This window comes from Geotrypetes seraphini, chromosome 11 (genome assembly GCF_902459505.1).
Source record: "Geotrypetes seraphini chromosome 11, aGeoSer1.1, whole genome shotgun sequence".
Lineage (NCBI taxonomy): Eukaryota > Metazoa > Chordata > Amphibia > Gymnophiona > Dermophiidae > Geotrypetes > Geotrypetes seraphini.
The window spans coordinates 140,458,999-140,484,193 of NC_047094.1; the positions used below are offsets into that span (position 1 = coordinate 140,458,999).

The 25,195-nt window shown below is 42.1% G+C and overlaps 1 protein-coding gene across 3 annotated transcripts in view; it reads left to right on the forward strand.

The window, feature by feature from the left end:
• Positions 1-23,949, forward strand: part of CBFA2T2 (CBFA2/RUNX1 partner transcriptional co-repressor 2) — a 125,516-nt gene extending 101,567 nt beyond the window's left edge. For all 3 annotated transcript variants that reach the window (XM_033914405.1, XM_033914404.1, XM_033914406.1), the window contains exons 2-11: positions 1,594-1,737; positions 9,497-9,738; positions 10,460-10,549; positions 15,450-15,631; positions 16,985-17,223; positions 17,623-17,711; positions 18,656-18,851; positions 20,698-20,766; positions 22,573-22,763; positions 23,427-23,949. In XM_033914405.1, coding sequence (XP_033770296.1) covers positions 1,620-1,737; positions 9,497-9,738; positions 10,460-10,549; positions 15,450-15,631; positions 16,985-17,223; positions 17,623-17,711; positions 18,656-18,851; positions 20,698-20,766; positions 22,573-22,763; positions 23,427-23,711 — 1,701 coding nt within the window. In that variant the 5' untranslated portion in view covers positions 1,594-1,619 and the 3' untranslated portion in view covers positions 23,712-23,949. The remainder of the gene's footprint in view (positions 1-1,593; positions 1,738-9,496; positions 9,739-10,459; positions 10,550-15,449; positions 15,632-16,984; positions 17,224-17,622; positions 17,712-18,655; positions 18,852-20,697; positions 20,767-22,572; positions 22,764-23,426) is intronic.
• Positions 23,950-25,195: the final 1,246 nt, after the last annotated feature.

The window sequence follows — 25,195 nt, forward strand, 5'->3', positions numbered from 1 at the left end:
AGCTGGCATTTTTGGGGTTCCATGCCATAACAGTAATTTCTACTGTTAACACTGACATGAAAAGTCACTTATGACGTGACCTATTTAAAGAAAACCCCCAAACTGCTAGACCCTTTCTTTTCAGGTGCCTCTTTTGTGGAAACAGTTCAAATATTAGACCAGGATCTAGGATCAAGGTTTATTAAAAAATTTTTATACCGCTTAATCCAAATTCAAAGCGGTGTACAATAATACAGACCAAAAGATTGAAAACAAAAAAGTGTATCATTACTAGTATTACCTCCTCCTGGGAAATGTGACAAACTGGGAGTCTTGCACAGAAAATGCACAAATTAGACACAGACAAAAATTGAAATGGAGACGCCCAATACTATCTTCAGTCTCTTGGCGGTTTTGAGCTCCATTGTTTGCTGCATTTCTGGCGGATCCCCGGGTGTGCACTGACCCTGGGTTTGGAACCACGAGCTTATGATACTCTTCCATGTGAGAAAATCATAACCCTCTTGAAATTCCCCTGTTCCCCATGGGAGAATCCATGTTTGGATTAAACAAAACAAGCCTCCCCCTCTCCCCCCCTCTGTGTGTACACTGTTTTGCATCGTAGGTAAGTGATATGGGGTAATACTTCCACTGCTTATTATCTCAGTAGCGCTAAACACGCAAGAGACGGTCCCTGCTCGAAAGAGCTTACAATCTAATTATGTCCTCATTTCAGGAATCGGTGGCTTGTAAGAGCTCCCATTGATTGATGGATAAAGGAAATCATTCTCTGTTCGTTGTTTAGTTAACTGCTCACTGGGTTTCACTGCCAGCCCTATTTAAAATAAAAATCATCACTTATTCTTTATATTATGCAAGCACAATAGCTGAAACCAAAGTACTAGACTGAGGATTTTCTTTGTCATTGTTAATGCCGTGAACACTTCATATATTTTCTTTCACAGGTTTTAATAGCCTTTTGACTAAAACAAATGTTTAAGTCCTTTTCTGTATTCATGTGTGATGCACTTAAATCTCTAGGAAAGCATATAACATACTGGGTGCATCCCCCCCCCCCCCCCGTGTGATTTAAAAGTTAAAATAGGCTGCCAGGCTTCAAACGTACCACAAATAGTGGAAAGCCCTGATTAATATTGTATTTCAAACACACAGACAAGACATAAGCCAAACTTTGGAGTTGTGGAAAATATTTTTCCTTATTCCCCCTGTGCATTTTGTCTTTTTTTTTTTTTTTTTTTTTGAGAGGGGGTATTTGGCTTTTGTTGCTCTTCTCCCATCGGCATCTTTTCCTAGATGTCAGCTAGTAATAATTCCTTTTTTCACTGCCACAGCTCATCCTGTACCACACAGCTGCGGCATCTCCTGGGCTGCTTCCAGAACTTCCTATTGGGCTCAGCCAGCACCAGACACCCATTATAAGCATCTCGGTCGCCTGGCAGCTGGGATATTTCCCTCTCTGCCCTGATGTTTCTAATGTCTCTGTCTGTTAGTACTGGCATCCCTACTCTTGAGGAATTTGTGAGATTCATGTGGCTTAGGGACTGCCTGTAATGGAGTGATTACTTCACACATTTCTCTTTTCTTCTGCCTTAGTTAATAGTGAGAATAGAGTGCCAGTGATGCCAGGATCTCCTGTGGAAGTGAAAATACACTCCAGATCTTCACCTCCAACCATGCCGCCTTTGCCACCCGTCAATCCAAGTGGGCCACGGCCTGTCTCCTTCCCACCGACAGCATGTGAGTCATCTCTTGTTCTTACTCATTAAAAGACCATTTCTGACTGTGCTTCTCATCTTTGCCAGTCCGATTGAGTATAATATTTCTCACTTTCTGTGTCTGTCTGTGTGTGTGTGTGTGTATATATACACATATATATAATATGTGTGTGTATTTATCTATGAATGTGCTGCTAGAAGCCCTTAGAATATTTAGATGGCCAGGACTGTCAAATCACATTTTAAGAAACTTAGATGACTGTCCTGAAAAGCCAAACACAGTAACTGTTGAGAATGTAAAAATTATTCATGGGCTATTCATGGCAACTCACATTTTTGACAAAACTAAGCTAACTGGCCACATATCCTGTAGTTACTGTGTATTTCTTAATATGGAAGCCATTTGACCTTGGATGCATTTTCAAGCCTGTAGCAGAAGTCCGAAACACACTCTCTCTTGATAAATGGTAGATGTGTTAAGTTACGTCAGGGGGGTTTATTCAAAGCAATCACTTCTTATACGAGTTACATTTGCCTTTTGATCTTTGCATCCCAGGCAGTGTGGAAGTGGGACCTATAAGGGATGGCCCCTCAACCCACTGAGATGCTGCCAACTAGTGTTGGTTCTACTCTAGTGAGGCAGCTGCAAGCTTTACCGCCCCCTTTAAGAGCTTGGCATGTCATTCCTACGGTTTCAGTCTTGACTGTGGTGGGATGGATCTCTGGTGCACTTCCCTGTCCAGGCATGATGGAGCCTTCCACCAGACATGATGTCCTCCTCCCCTGTCTCTTCCAAGGGCCCTGGAAAGAACTTCTGACTTTGCTACACTGTCTCTCATATACAGATAGAACAAAACATGTGGAATGGCTTGTAAGAAATATGGACGACCAGGTTGGAGGTGCTTGTATTTTAGAAAAGATCTGTCAACAAATACTTGCGTAGGGCAATCCATCCAAATTATTAAGAGGGAAAACAAGGGACATGGACAGCCTATGGCAGCTCTTTCTGATTTTCTTGTTTATTTTGAGCCCTCTAGGGACATAGATCTGAATGTAGACTGCTTCAACAGATTTCAAGCCTATATGGAAGTGGTATACATTCAGGTATAGGAGATATTTTTTTGTTTAATTGCAAAGAGCTGATTGAACCGGCATCCCTCTGATTCTTAGCCCCTGCTCTAACCATTCAGCCTATGGCTTCCAAACCTTTCCGGGACGCTCCCCAGCTGGTCAAATTTTTAGAATATCCACCATGAACTTTCAGGGGAGAGATTTGTAGGCACTTGTCTCTTTCTTGAATGTCCTGAAAACTTGATGGCTGGGGACAGAATTGGGAACCACTGGAATAGGCTATTCCTCAGCTCCCCGTCGACCTTTTGTGGTCATATTAGAACATGAGTGTACATAATCCTTGAAACTGTCGCAAAATCCCTTGCCAGTTTTACATTTTTTGGGAGGGAGAGGGAGGCTCAACTACAGGGAAGCAGAGAGGTGACTAGCCTTAATCCTGCCAATGGACAGAACAATTGCTCAGCTCAACCACCTTTCTGTAACCTGGACATGACAATGTAAATCTTTTTGGACATAATCTGAAATCAGAGCTCGACCTCCTTATTTTTCTTCCTCCTTGCCATGAGGACTTACTGCTGTTGACTTTATAAAAGCAGGATTTCAATGGCTAGGTGCTGATTTTCAGACATCCACTGCTGAAATAAGGGTCTTGATGTCCCTGGGTCTCTGCTCAGCTACTTTTTCTGACCACATCCAAATTTATGCTATTGTATAACGGCTGTTCTGGGTCGAGAGCCTTTTACAGAATAATGTGTCGTGCTGATTCCCGTACCAAAGCTGCGCTGCTGAAACCAGGTGTAATTCCTGGTGCACCTTGGATCCTATTTTCTTGACAAGCTACTGTCCAATCTCTGTTGTACCTTTCCTAAGAAAGGTGTTGGGAAAATTGGTTTTGAATCAGTTGGAAGAGTATATTCAGACTGTAGGCTGTCTTGATTCTCAAAATTTGATTTCAGGAAAGCCCATAATGTTGAATCATTGTTTACTTCTGTCATTGAGACATTAAGGGAAGGTTTTGATTGCCAGGAATCATACTGTGTTGTCTCACTCAATGTGTCTGGTGCTTTTGACACTGTGAATTTAGAGCTCCTATTGTTAAAGCTATCAAAACCTGGAGAAATGTTCCTATCTTTTGGGACGTTCATTTTGCATTCGGAATGGGCAGTTAGTTTCCGACAAAAGAGCAGTTAGGAAAGGTGTGCCCCAGGGGTCGGCCTTATCTGCTTTGCTGTTCAATATCTATGTGGCAACACTAGGCAAAAGGTTTCGATCAATGGGTGTTGAATATAGGATTTATGCAGATGATATTCTGTTCTTCTTTCCTATGAATAACGACAGTAGCGAATCAAAACGTGATTTGAATGCATTTATGACTGCAATTAACAAATGGATGGATGAGCATGGCCTTCAATTGAATGTAGGGAAAACCGAGGTTATGGTAGTGAGTAAAGAGTGTGATATTTGAGGTGTCAGGTACTCAGTTGATGGTTAAGGAAGATCTCACAGTTTTGGGTCTTACTCTAGATTCTACCCTTGCAATGGGGAAGCAAATTTAAAAAGTGAAACAATCAGGGTACGCTCAATTCCATATCTTGCATAGATTGAAACCAGTGCTTTCACGATTTGATTTTCGATCTGTAGTGCAATCCTTTATTCTAACACAACTGGACTATTGTAATATGCTGTACCTTGATCTACCTAAGATTAAACTTCTTGTCATTGTAACAGTTAAGAAATTCAGCAGCCAGATTAATATCTGATACTCCTAGGTTTGAACATATTATGGCTCCCATTCCCTCAGTGGATCTAACACAAGGTGCTTTCATACATGTAAGATTTGATGTATTCTATTGCCCCGGCATGGTTTCAAAATCTTTGGAAAGTCTACCATCCCAGTCGTATATTACATTACATTACATTAGTGATTTCTATTCCGCTTGTGCCTTGCGGTTCTAAGCGGATTACAAATTAGAAGATATCTGGACATTACCGAGAGAATTATATAACAAAGATTCAAGTACATTACATGATACAGTTGAGAGTTACAAATTAGAGGATATCTGAAGTTATCCGATGGAATTATATAACAAAGATTCAAGTACATTACAGGTACCGAGAGAATTATATAACAAAGATTCAAGTACATTACATGATACAGTTGAGAGTTACAAATTAGAGGATATCTGAAGTTATCCGATGGAATTACATAGTAAAGATTCAAGTACTTACAGGAAACAGTGGAGAATAACAATATATTCGGGTAACTCAAGAGGATTGCCTAACATTGAAGGGATAAGTTTATTGGATACATATGGTAGATACTTGTTTAGCGGTCTGGATATTTTTTTGGTAGTTATGATTCGAGGAATTGACTAGTGTGTTATTCACGGGGGAGAAAGCATGTACGAGTGGGAGGAGATTAGTAAGTAAGGACGTGTTTTTTGAATAGAACTGTTTTGATTTCTTTTCGAAACACTTTGATGTCTGTTGTTTCGATCATCAGTTTGGTGATGGTGGGGTCAATTTTCGCTGCCTGTGTCGCCAGAAGGCTGTCGTAAAGTTTCTTACGTCGGGTACCATTATGTGGGGGAAGGTGAATAGGTTCTGAGTTCTCCTTGATCTGGGTGAGTGGTAGCGGTGTAGGCGGTTGTTTAGGTAGCTGGGAGCAGTACCATGGGTTACTTTAAATAGTAGACAATAGAATTTGAATTGAGTTCTTGCTTTTATCGGAAGCCAGTGCGCGTCTACAGAGGCGGGAGTGATATGGTCAAATTTGCTAAGTGAGTAGATGAGTCTGATGGCTGTGTTTTGAACAGTCTGTAGTTGTTTTATCATGTTGTTTGGGCAAGGTAGATAGAGGCTGTTGCAGTAATCTAAGGTACTAAGTATGAGGGATTGAACAATGAGCTTGTAGTGTTCTTTGGTAAGGAATTTTCTTATTTTTCTTAGGTTTCGCATGGTGAAGAATGCTTTTTGTATGATTTTGTGGATTTGTGTCTGCATTGTGCAGCATCTGTCTAATTGTATTCCTAGAATTTTGAGAGTGCTCTGTATTGGATATTTGGTTGCATTTACTTCCAGTTCTGTTAGGGATGGTTTTTGTTTCTTCTCTAGTAGTAGGAATTTGGTTTTCTCTGCATTCAGTTTCAGCTTATGGTTCTTCATCCATTTTTCTATAGTTTCCAGTGTTGTTTTCAGGCGTCCGTTGGAGATGGGGTCTTGGATGTCGAAGGGGAGTAGGATGATTATGTCATCCACGTAGCTGAAAGATGTTATATTTAGGGCGTCTAGGGTAGTGCCTAAGGAAGCTATGAAGAGGTTGAAAAGTATGGGCAAAAGAGGGGATCCTTGTGGTACTCCGCATGGGTTTTTCCAGGGGTCGGATAGAAGATCCTTTGACTTAACTCTGTATGATCTATTTTTAAGGAATCCTTGGAACCAGTTGTGGACTTTACCTGATATTCCTATGGCATCTAGTGTCTGGAGTAGTATTGGATGGTCAACTAAGTCGAATGCTGCTGAAAGATCAAGTTGGATGACTAGTAACTTGTTTCTTTTGCTGAGGTGCTGTCTGGCTATATCTAGTAAAGATACCAGTAGTGTTTCTGTGCTGTGATTAGCTCTGAAACCAGATTGAGTTGGATGCAGAATGTGGTGGACTTCTAGGTAATTGGTGAGATATTGTGCTACTATACCCTCTATGAGTTTGACATATAGTGGGATAGAAGCGATTGGTCTGTAGTTTGTTGGGTTGTCTATTGGTCCTTTGAGGTCTTTTAGTATGGGAGTGATTATGATTTCGCCAAGATCCTGAGGGAACTGACCTTCCCTGAGGGTGGTTTGCAGCCATAGCGTGAGACCTGCTATGAATTTAGTGGACGCTGTGGCTAGTAGATAGGGAGGACAGTTGTTCAGATCACAAGAAGATTTGCTGTATTTTTTGTACAGTCGGTCGAGGTCTGACCATTGTGTCGCTGGGAAGTTGTTCCAGGTCCTATCTGCTGAGATGGCTTCGTCTATTGTGGGATTTATTAGTATCTCTTCTATGATGCTTTGAGAGTTATTGAATGTGGATCTGATTGTGGTGATTTTATTTTTGAAGTGGTCCGCTAGTTGAGAAGCTGTTGGAGTCTGGGTTCCTTGGGTGGCGAGGAAGGGTTTGGTATCTGTGAGGTTTTTACAATGCTGAAAAGTTTTTTGGTGTCCGGTTTTTCGGTGCCAATGAGTTTGGAGTAGTAGTCTTTGCGTTTATCCTTCAGTTTGATTTTGTATTGTTTGATTTGGGATCTCCATTCTGTTTTATTGTGGTCTTGTTTCTGTTTTTTCCATGTCCTTTCTAATTGTCTGCATTGCCTTTTTAGGTGTAGGAGTTCGGCGTCAAACCATTTGTCTGATGGTCTGCATACTTTGTTTTTTGTTTTTAATGGTGCTAGTTTGTTCAAAGTGGATTCACTTGTGGAACGCCAGATGTTTATGATCTGAGGGATGTATGAGGCTTGGTAGTGATAAGCAAACCTAAGATTCACCATAAGAGAATTGGTGTTTAGTGGTGGGAGTACAACTTTGGAATCTCTCCCTGGAGTCTTGTGATATATGTAAAGATCGAGTTTGTTTCAGGAAACAACTGAAAACTCCATTGTTTGGTGATGCATTTATGTAGTGTGTTTAGTTTGGCCCAATTCAAGTGAGCTGTGAGAACCTCCAGGAACCATATGATGTGGACTGACTGTAAGCTATTATAATTTGTCATTATATGACCCCTTTGTGTCGGTGTAAGAATGGATGTGGCTGATGTTACCCTATATAATCAAATCAATAAGCAACTCATTTCAAGGTGAGTCAAGGTAAAGAAAGGTTAACCCTTAAGATCGTAAGGAGAAATAGACATTTCAAGTAATGGAACCCCGATTCTCTCAAATTTTGTTAAGGAATGTAGCCTATCAGCTGCAATACGTTCCTATTTGGCTTTAAGGCAAACCATGCTCCACCACATTACATATTCCTCAGAAGCCAGGTTTTTCCAGTTAGAGAGAATGATTTTAACAGCCACTCCACGCTTGCCATTCTTGGAGTTTTTGTAATGATTCATTATTGTGATTTTCTTTTTACATTAGTATTGTTCGTTACTTGGTATCTTTTTAGCTTGAGTACATCTTTCAGATGCTGTGAATCTGCTGTGTTCTCATGGTTTATATACTGTATTTGTTTGATTTCTTGTTTTTGGCAAATTTCACTAAAAAAAGAATTAGTAAGAATGGCATCTAGATCAGTGGTTCCCAACCCTGTCCTGGAGGACCACTAGGCCAATCGGGTTTTCAGGCTAGCCCTTATGAATATGCATGGAGCAGATTTGCATGCCTGTCACTTCCATTATATGCTGAGGATCATGGCCTTTGTCTGCCTCAGTAAGCTTAGCCTACCACAAAATCAAGAGTAGAGATGAATGGTCTAATCTAATCTAAATCTTGGATTTATTTACCGTGTCATCTCGACTCGGTTCACATAAAAATCGATAATCGAAGTGAAAGCAGTTAGATTAGAAAGAAAATAACTTATTAATGAAGACCCTCATCTGACATCCTAGAGAGAAGAGAACGAAATTTCCTTAGACAATTTTCCAAGAACTGTTGAAATAACAGGGTTTTCATAGATGTACGGAAAATCTGGAAGGAAAGGAGAGTTCTAACCCATGAGGGAATCCCATTCCAAATCATTGTAAAAGTATAGGAGAAAGATCGCGTAATATCACCAATAGATTTTAATTCTTTTAAAGATGGAAAGGACAGTTTAACTTTCTGAGAGTTTCTTGAATTAGAAGATGTCTGGTTAGTCAAAGATAGAGGAATGGTAAAGCGCTAATGTTACATACTGCAATTTTGGCTTGGTAAATGTATTCATCAAGCCATGTCCTACTGTTCTTTTTGAAAATTTGACAAATTTATCACTTGGGTATTTTTAAGATTGTAATCATATTTTTAACTTTTATTTTATGATTTTATTTTTATGGTATGAATGTATTTTGCTTACTGTCCAGTTTCTTATGGTGTAAACCACCTAGAACTTTTGATAATGGCGGTATAAAAGAATAAATTTATTATTATTATTACTCTCTTTCTGTGGATTAAGAGGGAAAAATTCTTACCGTTCGATTCACGTTTCTCTGGGGAAAAAAATCATGCACAGGTTTAAAAATGCAAATTTGCACGCCTCTCAACCCATCTACATTTCCCAGATAAAAGTGCTCGTCTTTATATGAATTTTAACCGAGAGAAAAGGTGGCCGATTGTGAAACTTCGCATTGACCAGGTAAATAGCTGTTTTTCCTGGTGAATGGATTTTAAAAACTAGCCTGTACTAGGGCTTTTAATAGTAAGCATTTTTATAGACCAGGAGCATTTAGCATGCTGTTTATAAAGAGTATATATGAGAGAGATTTGTAGATTTAATGGCCCAGTGCATGCAGTTGCCTCGCACACGCTCTCAGGGCCAACATAGTGAGTGCCTCAGGGAGCCTCAAACCTATCTCAAGCTGCAGGTGAGCTTTAGGTTCTCATCCCAGGCACTGCCCCTGGTCTCTGAATGTTGGGTCTGCATTTGAAGATCCCTGGTCTAGGCTAAGCTTTGATCCGTAAATGTCTTCCTTCTTTAACAATGTTGTATTTCAACAGTGGTTTAATCCCTGTGTTGTGTGTTCTTTACGTCTGTCATAGTATCCAATGGGATGAACCATTCTCCTCCCACTTTGAATGGGGCCCCCTCCCCACCCCAGAGGTTCAGCAACGGCCCTTCTTCTTCATCTTCCTCCTCGCTCACCAATCAACAGCTGCCAGCCACCTGCGGGGCTCGACAACTCAGCAAGCTCAAACGCTTCCTCACTACACTGCAGCAGTTTGGTAATGATATCTCTCCAGAGATCGGCGAGAAGGTTCGGACACTGGTCCTTGCATTGGTGGTAAGGAAACGCATGCAGAAGATGTTGGGGGAGGCTTAGGAAGTAATCTCCTCAAACTGTTTTGGCGTCTTGGGAAGAGCTTGTCAGTTTTGAGATGTTTTGTGCAGGAGAGTCTCCCTTCTACTTAAGGATATGTTTGAGAAGGTCTAAACCTATTCTTCTGGTTTCAGTAAAGTGTCCCCGCCCTGGACTTTTCCTGCTGGCAGACAGCTTAGTAACTGTTCCAGCAGCATCTTGTCCTATCTGGGACTTAGAATCTGTCACTTTCCTGTCAGCCAATTACGCGATTGGGACAAGTTGAAATGAGGAGAGAAATACTAGTGATACATCAAGATTGCTGGATCACAAGCAGAAATAGAGTCTTCTCATTTGAAGGGCTGAGTGTTAGTGAATGTAAGTTGCAGTAGAAATTGGGATGTACAAATGGTTTGCTCTGCTGTAGTCCATGAACTTCAGGGACCTGAATTTAGAATTTCCCGATATTAGCTAAACTAAACCTTAGGTTTGTATACCGCGCCATCTCCATGGTCATGGAGCTCGGCACGGTTTATAGGGATTGTAATGAGAAAGGAACTCCAGGGAAAGGGTTAGCTCTGGAACTCGAGGCCTTGGGTACTGCTAAAACATTGCTAAGTAGGTAAACTTGTAACGTGAGCAAATCCCCGTTGACCTAGGTTGTCCTGGTAGCTGTGCCATTCCATTTCATGCTTTCTTTTAACAGAATTCAACTGTGACCATTGAGGAATTCCACTGCAAGCTGCAAGAGGCCACGAACTTTCCTCTGCGTCCATTCGTCATTCCATTCCTAAAGGTAGGAGAGAGCCCTACGGCCGTGTGCAAAGGCTGGGAATGAGTGTGGAGGAGTAGACTGGATTTCAGAAGCTCTGAAAAATTAAACAAATTCTGCCTGCCAAATACACTTTTCAATCGGGGAACGTGAAATATGAGATTAAACCTCTCTAGCATCTCTTCTGTTTGAATTTATTTATTTATTTCAATTTTCTATACCGTTCTCCCAGGAGAGCTGAGAACGGTGTACATGAGTTTATTCAGGTACTCAATCCTAGAAAGAAACATAGAAAGATGACGGCAGATAAGGGCTATAGCCCATCAAGTCTGCCCACACTATTTACCCACCCTCTTAAGTCTACTGACCCCCTAAAGTATAATTGTAATTATACTGTCACTCTACTGACCCGCTCATTCAAGTCCTAGTGACCCTATCCCTTAGCATGACCTCGTAGGGATCCCACATAGGTATCCCATTTGTTCTTGAAGTCTAGGATGCTGCGTGCCTCGGCCACCTGCACTGGAAGCTTGTTCCAATGCTCAATCACTCTCTCCGTGAAGAAGTACTTCATGGCGTCTCCACGAAACTTCCCTCCCTTGAGTTTGAGCGGATGTCCTCTTGTGGTCGAGGGTCCCTTGAGAAGAAAGATATCATCTTCCACCTCGATCCGTCCCGTGATGTACTTAAATGTCTCAATCATGTCTCCCCTCTCCCTACGCTCTTCGAGAGTGTAGAGCTGCAATTTGTGCAATTTGCTCAGTCTTTCTTCGTACGGGAGACCCTTTAGCCACGAGACCATCCTGGTGGCCATCCGCTGAACCGATTCAATTCTGAGCACATCCTTACGGTAATGTGGCCTCCAGAATTGCACACAGTATTCCAGATGAGGTCTCACCATGGCTCTGTACAATGGCATCATGACTTCAGGTTTCCTGTTGACGAAGTTTCTCTTGATACAACCTATCATCTGCCGTGCTTTAGATGAAGCCTTCTCCACTTGAGTGGCTGCTTTCATGTCAGCACTGATGATTACTCCTAAGTCTCATTCTGCCATAGTCCTGGTTAAAGTTTCTCCATTCAGGGTGTAAGTTCTGCAAGGATTTCTGTTACCGAGATGCTTGACCTTACATTTCTTGGCGTTGAAGCCCAGCTGCTAGTTCAAGGACCAACTTTCTAAAGTATGCAGGTCTTGCTTCATAGCATCCTGTAGATCAGTGATTCCCAACCCTGTCCTGGAGGAACACCAGGCCAATCGGGTTTTCAGGCTAGCCCTAATGAATATGCATGAGAGAGATTTGCATATGATGGAAGTGATAGGCATGCAAATTTGCTTCATGCATATTCATTAGGGCTAGCCTGAAAACCCAATTGGCCTGGTGTTCCTCCAGGACAGGGTTGGGAACCACTGCTGTAGATAAAGAAATTGACACTTCATGCCCAGAACCTCTCCGAATTCACTGGACTTACATTGGATTTGGCCCCTCCTCTGCGCTCATCTACCCATCTTTCTCTTGGCAAACTCCCTGCTCAGTTCTCATAGCACCACATAAGCCTCATGAAAGCCAGTTCTTAAGACTCGCAGTTTCTTGTATTGCACAGACGTCAGATATTTCTCTTCCCAAATATCCCAAAAGGGGTACGATATAATGCAATACATCAGCTACTACCCACAAAATTTCAGTAATTTGGTTCAACGTGGATTCCAAGATGAGCAAAAAGAGTTTCCACACCATTTTATGACCTACCATTTTTTAAATAAATATGTTTCTAAGTTAGATACTTTTTCATTTAACCCCCTCCCTCCCCCACACAGACATTCCGCATCCCAATCTTGAAACTGTATAATTCAAAGCTTTGAGAGAGCTGTTCCATTTCGTGCCATCAGATGGTGGGTGCACGATATGACCAACCCTGCTTTTTGCAGAGAACACGTCTTACAGCTGAGAAACGATGCTTTACCTGGCTAAAATGTTTTGGATAATAAACTCCATATGAGTTTTTCTGCTTGTTCAATAGTTCTAACCATGTGTTTGGTCTAGTTGCTGCCGTGTCAATAGCCCTCCCCTCCGACCCCTCCCATCAAGGAGAAAGAAAGACTAATTACACTTCACTTAGCAGCAGCCGTGCTCTCCATAATTCACTTTTTGTTCAGATCATTTCAGCATTAAGTGGTATATTTAAGATTCAAGGTAATTCAAATGTTTTATCATAACAATGACAGTAATCATCTCCCTGACTTCTCATGTGTTGTGACGCTCATTTGAAAGCTGAATAGGGAAAAAGCCATTGAGTGCAAAGAGGAGGGGAAGGTAGGCAGGTGAAAATGGACCAGGCCTGCCTTTTATTCCTGTATTTGTTTAGGTTTTAAGTATGGTGTGCCGTACACTTTTAAAAATAACAATTCCCCTATTAGCAGAGGTGGCAGGATTTAAAGCTTTACAGTAGCGCTTGTACCAATTCATCTGCACTCCAGGGCAAGTGCGCGATCTTAGATGGACTCACCCCCACCCCGTTTCCTTTTGAAGGCAGCCACATCTCTTAACCCTCAATCACAGTGTTTTTGTTAGAGTCAAAAATTGCACCTCCAACTTGATTTTAGCAGCCAAAGCGATAACTGCTCTCAGCAGCTAAATTGCTCGCTTCAGACCTCCCCCTGTTTGCAGGACTTAGGTCCTCTAGGACCGTACCCAGGCCGGCAATCAAGCACTGCTAAGTGTCTTAAATGTTTTCTCTACAGCTGAGCCTTTATTTTCATAGTGGGGCAATTGGTGCGAAAGGAGCACTTTTCACGGCTGTTCTTCACACTGCGTTTTGTGTGGATTTGAGATTCATAAGAACAGGGTTTGGCCCGTGAGAAGCCTTTTCAGGTTGCTTGCTATGCTATTTATTTTACCTTCAGGGAAACTCCGGGGTGGGGGTTCCTACTTTCTGACTGAATGAAGGACTTGTAGAGAGGCAATATCTAAAAATAAGGTACCTTTTTTATTGGACTAACGATGGATTTTTGAGTAGCTTTTAGACTCTGCAAAAGGTCCCTGACCTGCGACCTCTCGTCCTTCAGAAAGAGTGTCCGGGTGCTAAAGAGGTTTTCTTTCTCCTCGGTGAGGTCTGAGAATCTCCAGTTAGCAGGTGACGAACCCGTTGAAATGTTCCTTTTCTGAAAATACACCATTTGCTTTCCCAGTTCACTCCTAGAGGCTTAATGATGACACAGACTAATACTGATCTTATCCTCATTTCTTACCGATTCACCCAAAAGGGATCTTCGCTCTTCCCATCAAAACTTGCTATCTTTTAGGCGGATGTTTCTGGATATTAATCGGGATTCTAGTTTTTCAGGCCATTGTGGAACTCTACCACTATATTTAAGGTCAGAAAAATCTCTCAAGAACTTTAAGTCACAACTGAAAGCCTGTTACTTCAAAAGGGCATTTGATACGACTTCCGTTGACTGCGGTTCATATGTATACTTTTGATTTTACCATTTGTTGTTTCCCTTCTCGTTCTTCCCTACAACGTATTGTAAACCTTTCTTTCCACCGTCGGCCTATTTGTGTCCAGTTAGTTACCCTGTCTGTCTTTATTGATTTTTAAATTTAACTCTTGGTTTTTATTATTGTCAACCTCTTTGGTTTAACTTTTTTTTGTTGTTGTTAATAATTGCGGTATATTAAATGAAATAACTCTTGACTCTACTGATCACTTATTGAACAGTGCTATAGAAATAATTAATAGTAATAGTTCAAACAGTATTTAAAACCTTGAACCGATTGGGAGCGGTTGTGCCATCTAACTGCCCATACTTAAATGGATGTCTACCGACTCAGAGTTTTAGGCAAGGTCCTTTTTCCATGTAACACCAGCTTTACCCACAGAAAAATCTGTATAAAATTTCCTCCCCTGCTATATCTCCTTCCACCCTTTTCTTCTGTCTTTGCCAATCACTTCAATTGTACATCGCCTTGAACCTATTTAGGCATAGAGCACTCACAAATCGTAGAGTAGATTAGTTTCTCGAAGAACTTTGAAAAATCAATTACAAACAATTTCAGTATAAATCTCCCTCCCTCCCTCTACAAAACAAAATCTAACTACAAAGGTAAAATCAGTCACCCAGTTTGTTGGTTAATGTTCTGTGATGGGTGGATGAGACCAATATCTGTTAGAGATGGCTTTGATTCAGAGGATGTATTAAATGATCTAAGGGGGTTGTGTCAGTCGTTGAGGGTACAGTACATTTGGGTCATCAGGGGCAAGGTGGGGAAGGGGTTAAAAGCGGGAGAAACATTCACCTTTTGAGTCACGTAGGATTGTGTCTTCAGTAGTGAAGTCATCACATCATTAGCTGGGTTATTTTGGATCATCTGTAGTTCTAGATTAGAATTGCTTGAACTGGGACTACCCCAGGCCTGGCACATTTTGCCCCTCACCCCACTCCCCCCCCCCTCCCGTTCAAGGATATTGGACAACAAGCATTCAGTTGCACACTTCCATAACGTTGATTCCCAATCGAACTGCATCGCACACATTTGTTGTTGAGAAAAGAACTGAAGGCCCTGGGAAACTTTTGAGTTTGTTGAAACTGGGACTGACATTTTCTGGGATAAAGACGTTTAGATTTTTTTTATCAATCCAAGTGTTGGCGATTGTTTACTAATGTCTGTTGTCCTGGTAGTGTTCGATTGATCCAACACTGACCTGACTTGTAACTGAGGGAATGTGGCAATTGCAGCTGACTTGGTATGCCAAGATCTCCAACACTTACAGCCAGCTAATTATTACTATAAATTACATCACAGCCAGAAAGCAAACCCCATCGAGCGGTCTTGCCACTACGCTAAACATTGTCCTTAATGGAGATTCTAAAAATGATGAAATGCACTGGGAATTGTGGGTATTGCAATAACATGTTGTGTTTCAGGCCAACCTTCCACTGCTTCAGCGGGAACTGCTCCACTGTGCTCGAGCGGCCAAGCAGACCCCATCGCAGTATCTGGCCCAACATGAGCACCTGCTGCTCAACACGACCACGGCCTCCCCAGCGGACTCCTCCGAGCTGCTGATGGACGTAAACGGCAATGCAAAGAGGCACAGTCCCGACAGGTAAGCTACAGACATGGGGTGTGCCACCTGAATGCCCTGTTTGCAGAAGGATTTCTGCCTCGAACACTTAGCATTTTAAAGCGTTGGAGGCTTGTGCAGATGAGGACGGAGCTTAGGCATTGGTGGAATGAGGCATTATGACATCACAATCTGAACCCTAGAATGTTGCTACTTAGGATGTTAAAGTGTTTGAGGGACGGAGCTTAGGCATTGGTGGAATGAGGCATTATGACATCACAATCTGAGTTCTAGAATGTTGCTACTTAGGATGTTAAAGTGTTTGAGGGACGGAGCTTAGGCATTGGTGGAATGAGGCATTATGACATCACAATCTGAGTTCTAGAATGTTGCTACTTAGGATGTTAAAGTGTTTGAGGGACGGAGCTTAGGCATTGGTGGAATGAGGCATTATGACATCACAATCTGAGTTCTAGAATGTTGCTACTTAGGATGTTAAAGTGTTTGAGGGACGGAGCTTAGGCATTGGTGGAATGAGGCATTATGACATCACAATCTGAACCCTAGAATGTTGCTACTTAGGATGTTAAAGTGTTTGAGGGACGGAGCTTAGGCATTGGTGGAATGAGGCATTATGACATCACAATCTGAGTTCTAGAATGTTGCTACTTAGGATGTTAAAGTGTTTGAGGGACGGAGCTTAGGCATTGGTGGAATGAGGCATTATGACATCACAATCTGAGTTCTAGAATGTTGCTACTTAGGATGTTAAAGTGTTTGAGGGACGGAGCTTAGGCATTGGTGGAATGAGGCATTATGACATCACAATCTGAGTTCTAGAATGTTGCTACTTAGGATGTTAAAGTGTTTGAGGGACGGAGCTTAGGCATTGGTGGAATGAGGCATTATGACATCACAATCTGAGCTCTAGAATGTTGCTACTTAGGATGTTAAAGTGTCTGAGGCTTGTGCGGATGAGGACGGAGCTTAGGCATTGGTGGAATGAGGCATTATGACATCACAATCTGAGCTCTAGAATGTTGCTACTTAGGATGTTAAAGTGTTTGAGGCTTTTGCAGATGAGGGACGGAGGGTGCAGGAATGGGAGGAGAAAATGAGTTCCCGCGGGGATGGTGAAAAATTTGCCCCCGTGTCATTCTCTAATTGTCAGCAAATACCTTGCACTAGCAAAGCCACAGTAGCGCTGTTGAAGCCCATTCAGTTCCTGTGGGTTTCGGTGCATTTACCGTGGCCGTAGCTTTGTTAAAGGGGCTCTAAGTGAGACACCACTTTTGTATTTCTTCATTCTAACACATGCTATTATGTGAGGAAGTGGCTACCAGCCAGTTGCAGGTTATAACTCTTTTCCCATCCATTTCTATGCCTCTTGCACAGGAGAGAGGAAAACAGCTTTGAGCGAGACCCAGTGCAGTCTGAGCCGCCTGCCAAGAGGGTATGCACAATTAGCCCAGCGCCACGGCACAGCCCCGCTTTGACCCTGCCACTGCAGTTCCACCCAACGCCGCCTCCCCTGCAGCACTACAGCCTGGAGGACATTCCAGCCCCGCAGTTGTACCGAGATCCCACCAAAGTGCTGGAGCACCGAGAGCCCAGAGACCGTCATCACAACCAGGGTGAGCTAGGAGACGACTCTAGTACCACAGAAACATCCTTTGCTTTCAGTGGAAGTAAAACCCGGATGTCGCGATCTGTTCTCCTTTTTCTGGAGCCATGTGGTAACCCTAAGCAGAGGATGTTACAGTTCTGACTGGGAGTGCAGTTTGGTCTAGGACAATTCCTGTCGATTTTTTTTTGTGCCTATGACTCCCCTCTGAGGTACAGAATAATGATGCACCTATGGCGATCTCACGAGGTCATGACCCCAATTGAGATTTGGAAATCTCTGCTCTAGAAACTGTAGGGTCCACAAGAAGGGCTGAGCTATGTGTTGATCTTCTGGCACCATCTGATGGCCATCAACAGTGTTGTAATCAATATTAAGATTTTTTTGTTGTTGTTATTTCATTGAATAGGTGGGTTAAATGGAGGCTATCGGGATGAACTGGTGGATCATAGATTGACTGAGAAGGAGTGGGCAGAAGAATGGAAGCATCTGGATCACGTAAGACTCTCACAAAAGCTGTTTTCCAGGGCCATGTCTCCAGATTTTGAGACCTCATCATGGTTTTTTAAAAACTATTTATTAGAAGTAATGGGGGTAAGTAAACTGAAGCAAATATGATATAGTTCATATGGGGTAAACTTTTTATTAGCATTATGCTATTTTTAATGATTATATTTGGAAGGAATGGATAGGATGTGTCTCTTGTACTATGTTTGAGTAAGTTTTGAATATGCATTTTTTGCTATTGTGACCTGCTTAGGAGATAGGCAGGGAAGAAACTTTCTAAATAATAAAAATAATTTTTCACGCATTCCAAAAGTACAAAAACCAGGGGACACACTCATTGAAATTATATGAGAATTCTTTTGAAACAAATAAGAGGAAATATATTTTTTTTAACTCAAAGAATAGTTAATCTCTGGAACTTGTTGCCAGAGGATATGGAAAGAGTGGTTAATGTAGCTGGTTATGGTTTGGACAAGTTCCTGGAGGAAAAGTCCATAGTCTGCTGTTGAGACAGACATGGGGGAAGCCACTGCTTGTTCTGGATCGGTAACATAGAATGTTGCTTCTATTTGGGGGGTTTTGTCAGGTACTTGTGCCGTAGATTTGGCCATTGTTGGAAACAAGAAACTGGGCTAGATGGACTATGATCCAACCCAGTATGGCTGTTCTTGGGAACTGTTAAGTTTAATTCAGGGAGGATGGGAGGGGAGCCACTAGGCAAGTTTTGGCTGTTTTGATTTTTATTGTAGGGGTGCAGGGAAGGGCTATTGGGTTGGGTTACTTTGCAGCATGCCTATTTTTTTTGTTTTGTTTTTAAATATTGCACTATCACTGCATAAGTCAATTGGGTAGAATATTTTTTCAGTGCGCTAGATATTACATCTAGTTGCCTAAAAAGAATTTTCCAAATTTTTATCCTGGATTATGTAAATTAGGTGCTAAACTGCATCATGGAGATGGTGGAGAAGACCAGGCGCTCCGTGGCGGTGCTGCGTCGCTGTCAGGAGACAGATCGTGAAGAGCTTCACTACTGGAAGAGACGTTGTAGCGAGAGCACCGAGAGCAGGAAGGGGGGCGGCGACTTCCTCTCCAGGCAGCACAGCCCCGGCAGTTCAGACTCGATGAGCAGCGGTAAGGAGGCCTGTGCTGTTTTGCGCTAGCTCCCGATTTGAAGGGAAAGCCATCTTTTCTGGCTGTGAACTCTCGATTTGGAACCTTAGGGCTCAAGACTCAAAAGCTCTCACGCAATCAGCAAGTGGTTACTGAACATAATAACGTTGCTTTGAAGAGAATTTGCCACGACTCGCAGAAGTCCAAGAGGGGTTTGGAGCAGGTCATGACATTCAGCTGTATTTTGTTTAACTTATGCGTCTCAGTCTCAGCATTTATAACTTGCTGAATCCTCCCAAAATTGATTCAAAGCGGTTTAAAAAAAGGAAATAAATAATACAAGAACAGACTTGAACAAAAAAATCAGTAAATTTATTTATTTATTTAGATTTTTTATCCCGTCCTCCCAGTAGCTCAGAACGGTTTACAAGTAAACATTCACAATGGAGTGTAATTGGACATACAAGATTCACTCCCTTAAAGATCCCACGTGAGTATCCCATTTTCTCTTAAAATCCGTCACGCTGCTGGCTTCAATTGACTCCCACAGCAGGTGATTGAGGCCAGCAGCGTGACGGATTTTAAGAGAAAATGGGATACTCACGTGGGATCTTTAAGGGAGTGAATTCAGGGGGGGGGATACTTGGAATGGGCAGACTTGGTGGGCTATAGCCCTTTTCTGCCGCTTTTTTCTATGTTTCTATGATTATACAGTAGATTTAAATACTTGGACATACGAGACTGTGCAGCAGTTTAGATATAGGGACTATACAGCAAATTAAGAACAGTAGTTTAAATATAAGTAGTTTAGTTTAGATACAAGTTATTTGAGTATAGGCTGAGAGTGGACTATACTGAAATTTAGGCAGAAGATTAGAATGGAGAAAGAAGGGTAAAGGTGGGTTTAAGGGGGTTGGGTGTAGACTGATACCACCAAATATTTTTCAAAATGAACAGTTTCTAAATCTTTACAAAATAAAAAAAAATTGTTTTTTTTTAACAGATAAAATAAACTTCCAAATTTGAGAAATCTGAAAAGAGAGAATTCTCAAATTTTTTTTCTTCAAATTGTACTTTTACATGTGGGAAAATGAAGCAAATAATGATCTCAACACAGAAATGGCAGGAATAAAAACTTCAAATGAACAAGTTATCCACAAAAAAATCCTGCCAGCATTTAGGTTTAATTCACATAAAACTATTCTTACAAAAAATCCCTAGGGCATCACGGTGCCCTTCCCACTGAATGCTGGAGATGTGTGACTGTGAAGGAGATTAAATCTGCGTGTCATGGATTTGCTCTGCTGTAGCGTAATATAACGCTGATTCTTCTGCATAGATTGTGCATTGGAGATTCTTGTTTAAAAAAAAGATCTAGGCAGCTTACAAAGATACATAATAAAAATTTGCAAAAACACTAATAGTTACAGCTTAAAAGAAGACGATTGTTGAAAAAAAGTAAGTGGAATGATCGCGATCAGTTTAACTTGGGGAAACGCCTGGTGGAACAAATGTCCCTTCAGCTTTTTATGGCACATGGTGTTGTCAGTTGTTGCTCTGAACTAGCGTGGCAAAGCTTTCCAAGTGTCGGCCTGGCAGCAGCAAACGAACAAGCCTAGTTTCAGAGGCGAAGTTAGAGCAAAGTGGTGTTTTCCTGCCTTCTCCTGGAAGCAGACTAAGACAGTCTTGAGAGATTGGCAAGAGCTGGGCTTTCGATCTATGCACATCTCTCTTGTGTTCATTACGTCCAGGAGAGGACGGGGTAACGTTGATGCAAAGAATGCAGCCGGTGCTTCACTGGTCCTCTGCAAGTCCTTTCCCATGACTGCAAAGTAACTGTCCTCCCCTCCCTGTTTTATCCCTGCAGATTCACAGCGGGAATTCAGCAGCCGTACAGGAACAGGCTATGTGACGGAAGAAATCTGGAAGAAAGCTGGTAAGGAACTGGGTGTTTCAGAAATAGGTTTCTACTGGGTGCCAGGGAAAGGGAGAGGTATGAAGTAGAGCAGTGTCTTCTCATTGCGATACACACTTCAGTTTCCTCGCTCGCTCGCCTAGAGTCATAAGTTCAAAGTGTGATTTCTGTAGAAGTAATTTCTGCATTTGGTGATTTAGTTAGTGGCAGATCAGATGTCCTAAACATTTGCTAACTTGCTAAGGGTATTTCCCAACTTCCAACTGTATAATAATGACTGCTTCCAACCTTAGATTTTCGTAGTTTGGTCTCTGCTGTGCTGGGTGGGTGAACATGCAACACTCGGGCTGTCCTGCTTCCTACATTTCACTTTTCAGCTCTATTAAGGGGTAAAGAGCTGCCCAAACTGACCCACTGTTCAGTCACCTACGTTCCTAAGCTGGATGATTTCTGGGGAGTTACAGCCTTAGTTGTGATGTTGTTGGATTTATACTTTATAAGAGCATAAGAATAGCCTTCCTGGGTCCATCAAGCCCAGTAGAACAATTCTCACGGTGGCCAATCCAGGTCCCTCGTACCTGGCCAAAACCCAAAGAGGGCAAGCAGAGGCTTCCCCCATGTCTGTCTCAATAACAGACGATGGACTTTTTCCTAAGATCCTATCTGGCAGTCCTTTAGACTGAATGTTCCTAGATCTCATCTTGCCAGAAGTTCTCAAAAATTAAAACTTACATTTCCTTCTCTCAGTGGTAAAAACAGAACCTTTAAGAGATTTAGTTATTCTTTTGCTTTTAAATTAACCAAATTCTGGAATGCTTTACCGCTTACATGAAGAAGTTTAGGTTCTTTTGCTTTATTCTGGAAACTTTGTTTTGTTTGCTAAACATTTTGGAAATTTAACTATTTCAGTCAACTTTTTCTTGTCAAATTTACGTCTTATGTTTTACATTATTGTAAACCGAATCGAGCTCCTCTTGGTTGATGACTCGGTCTATAAAACTAAGTTTTAGTGTAGTTTGTTTTCTTCTATTTGTTTTAAAAGTATTCGCAAGTAACTCTATGAAATGGCCCGTACTCTGTTTATTCTTTCAAAAGGTTGAAAATTGACTCGCATTTGCTCGTTCCACTCCACTCAGTATTTTGTAGACCTTTATGTCTCTTTTCCAAGCTGAGAAGGTTACTAGCAAGCTTGGCTTCATAAGTGGCCTTAAGTCACCAGCGAGATCCTACTTTGAAAAGAATGTGTTCTTGTTGGAGATGGAGCCTTGCGTACCCACCATGCAAGAACAGGGCCAAGTTGGAGTGGTCTTGGGCCTTTAAGGGAAGTCCACAGTGTGCTCCCGAAAGAGGTCAGCAGATGTTTTGCTCCTGTGTGGCCTTGATTTAAGCCTTGTGCTGCTTCATATGTATCTAGAAGGCGAGTGGGCACTTTCTTTGTGTTTCCCTGTGGGATCTGGCAACTGACATTTTAGTTCCAAGAGGAGCTCTGACCCTGCTGAATATGTTCCTCCAGCACCACATTATTTGTAAGACATTTCAGCTGCACTTTTGTGATCAAATAATCCTGCTGGGGGAGAGAAGGGATCTGATCCTTGCTATGTGCCAGCAGGACAGATTGTAAGGTTGCCGTCTTCAGGACTGCAAGGTTGAAGCATTTCTAGAGCTGAGGAAGAGCAACTTGGTTTTTATATTTCCCTTCTTGTTACTGGTGTTCTTATCCTCCTGTTGTATTTCACTGTTCACGTATTGGCCACTTTTTGAGGTGCTGGTCTTCCAGTATCATACCACAAATGTACTGATGGTTTTATTGTTGTCTAATCTTCTCAGAAGAAGCTGTGAATGAAGTGAAGCGACAGGCCATGTCGGAAGTTCAGAAGGCTGTGGCGGAAGCAGAGCACAAGGCGTTTGAAATGATTGCATCGGAGAGGGCCAGGATGGAGCAAACCATAGCGGATGCAAAGCGACAAGCCACTGAGGATGCGTTCCTGGTCATTAACGAGCAGGAGGAGTCCACAGAGGTAGGTAACCGCAGCACCGCTGTAACATCTGGAGGCTGATGAGGAGGGGGCTGTATACACTGCAGTCCCTGCAGTTGAAGAGGGTCCAAGGACACAGGCGACTTGCAGGAAGCACTGAACTTCCCTCCAGCAGAGTTGTTGCTGTCTCCTCACTTCTCCAGTTGATGATGCCCTTAAGTGAGAAGCGGCTGTAGGAGGCAGAGCAGCTCCTTTGCCAAAGTCAAATCCTCACTCAAAACATGGCTTTTCAGGGAACCTCCTCCCCTGCTTTGGTAGATCTGACCTCTTGCAGGTTTGTACCTTTTCCTTTCCTTCCCCTAACTTGTCTTCTCCACCTCCCTCCTTTTGTTTTTGGGGTTTGTATTTTGTGAACCACTGAGAAGCCATTACTGGTGCATTAGCTTTCATTCACTGGCTGCCCATTCAAAAGCACTGCGCCTTCAAACCTTCCATTTTTAATTGATAGGCAGCTGTACTTGTTAGGATTTTTTTTTCATTTATTCTGAAGTTTTATGATTTTGCTTCTTCTGCAAGCATTAGAAAATGGGTTGTAGGGCAAAGGTAGTCTTGGCCAATTGATTCGCACCATGAGGGCTGTCCAGATCTTTGACAAACATGCCGAGTTTTGATCCATCTCTTAGGATAAACTTTCTTCTCTTTCAGAGCTGTTGGAATTGCGGACGGAAAGCCAGCGAGACCTGCAGCGGTTGTAATATTGCCCGATACTGTGGCTCTTTCTGCCAGCACAAAGACTGGGAGAGACACCATCGAATCTGTGGGCAAGGACTTCAGAGCCAGGCCAAATCACTGCCCGCAGTCACCGGCAGATCAGCGACAACCAAATCATTAGAAGCAATCCCAAGCCCGGCCCTGGACAAAACGTCCACAGCCACTTCCCGGTCATCGACTCCAGCTTCTCTGACAGCTGTGGACAGCAATGGACAGTAAAGAAACAGACTCTGGTGTTGGCCCAAGGACTTTTTGGTTCAATAGTTGGTTCCTGCAGCTTCAAAGAGAACATGGAGTCTGCTGAAAGGGATTCATATATGTCATTCAGTAACACTGAGGATGTTCTTATGTTTGAGTCTACAGCAAAAAAAAAAAATGTTGGTGTAGCAAGAATAAATCGTGGACTATTTAAAAAAAAAAAAAAAAAAGAAACATTTGTGGGATGCATTTTAATTTTTAGATAATTATATGACAACTTTTTGCTGTGCTCGGACCTCGCTCATTCACTGGCTTGTGTAATGGGACTTTTCTTGACAGCCTCATTTGGCTTCAGGCTTTGCTGTGTTGTCTCCTACAATTTATTGGCAAGTACAGTCTGGGGCTAACAAAGAGCTGAAAAAAAATCAGGTTGGCTGATGTGTGTAAAAGATTCAGTTAGATTTTTGCCCACAAAGAATTTTAAAACTTGCTAGCATGCATATTTTGATCAGATCTTGTAAGTTGGGCAGGAAGCAAATGATTGGGTGTTTTTTTGTCTTGGAGACAAACTGGACATGGGGTCCAAGGTGGAAACATAACTGCATTGAGTAACTTACTGAATTTTTACTTGCTAACAAATGAGTAATAACCTTATCAGTTGTCCGTGCTGTCACCCCATGTCCCATTCCTTTCACAGTGATACTGTTACAGGTCACATAATTAAAATGAGACCATTGAAGGCTGTGCTCCAAAACTTTTTGGTCACATTATTTTCTCTTTACTTGCCGCTTCCTCACAACTGAAAACAGATTACGCAAATTGGATGTCAACATCTGATTTTCTCATCTCATGAAGCTGCCTGAAATTTAATTTTAGTCAAATGGCGCCAGGGACAAGATGATCAAACGATGTGTGCAACATTCCTTGGGAGCAGTGGCAGGTTGTAGAAATCTGATTTTTGGTTAATAAAGAAAGTGGCTGTCCCCTAGTGAGCATGTGGAAGCACATTGCCTTTCTATGATTTTGCTCAAGAGTTGTTGTTTTTTTTCTGTAGTAGCTCATGGCTTTATGACCTGGTGTCTGTCTTTCAAGCATGTACAGACTCCTCTGCAATGGAGCCCACTTACTAAAGGAAATTAAGCTCTAAGGCGTGCTTAATGCACAAGAGAACCCAAACCCCCCAAAAAGCATTAAAGCGTTTTGCTGAAACTTCCTCTTTACTGTACTTTTTTTTTTTTTATGATTTTTATGGAGGATGCGTTTCACGGGTATGGAGTGGGTGTGGAAATGTTATTCAGCTGCCATGTTCTGGTTAGTACGTGCTATCAGGATAACACAGGGTTAATGCACGAGGACTTGGGAGGCAGTAAATACTCCAGGGTTAGCTTTCTACAGGTATCATATGCTAACAGCAACATTACTATACAGCCTATAAAAAGTGGGGAGGGTGTTAATAGTACTTCATTGCATGTGGGCTTGGCACGCAGGAACCTCCCACATTAAGC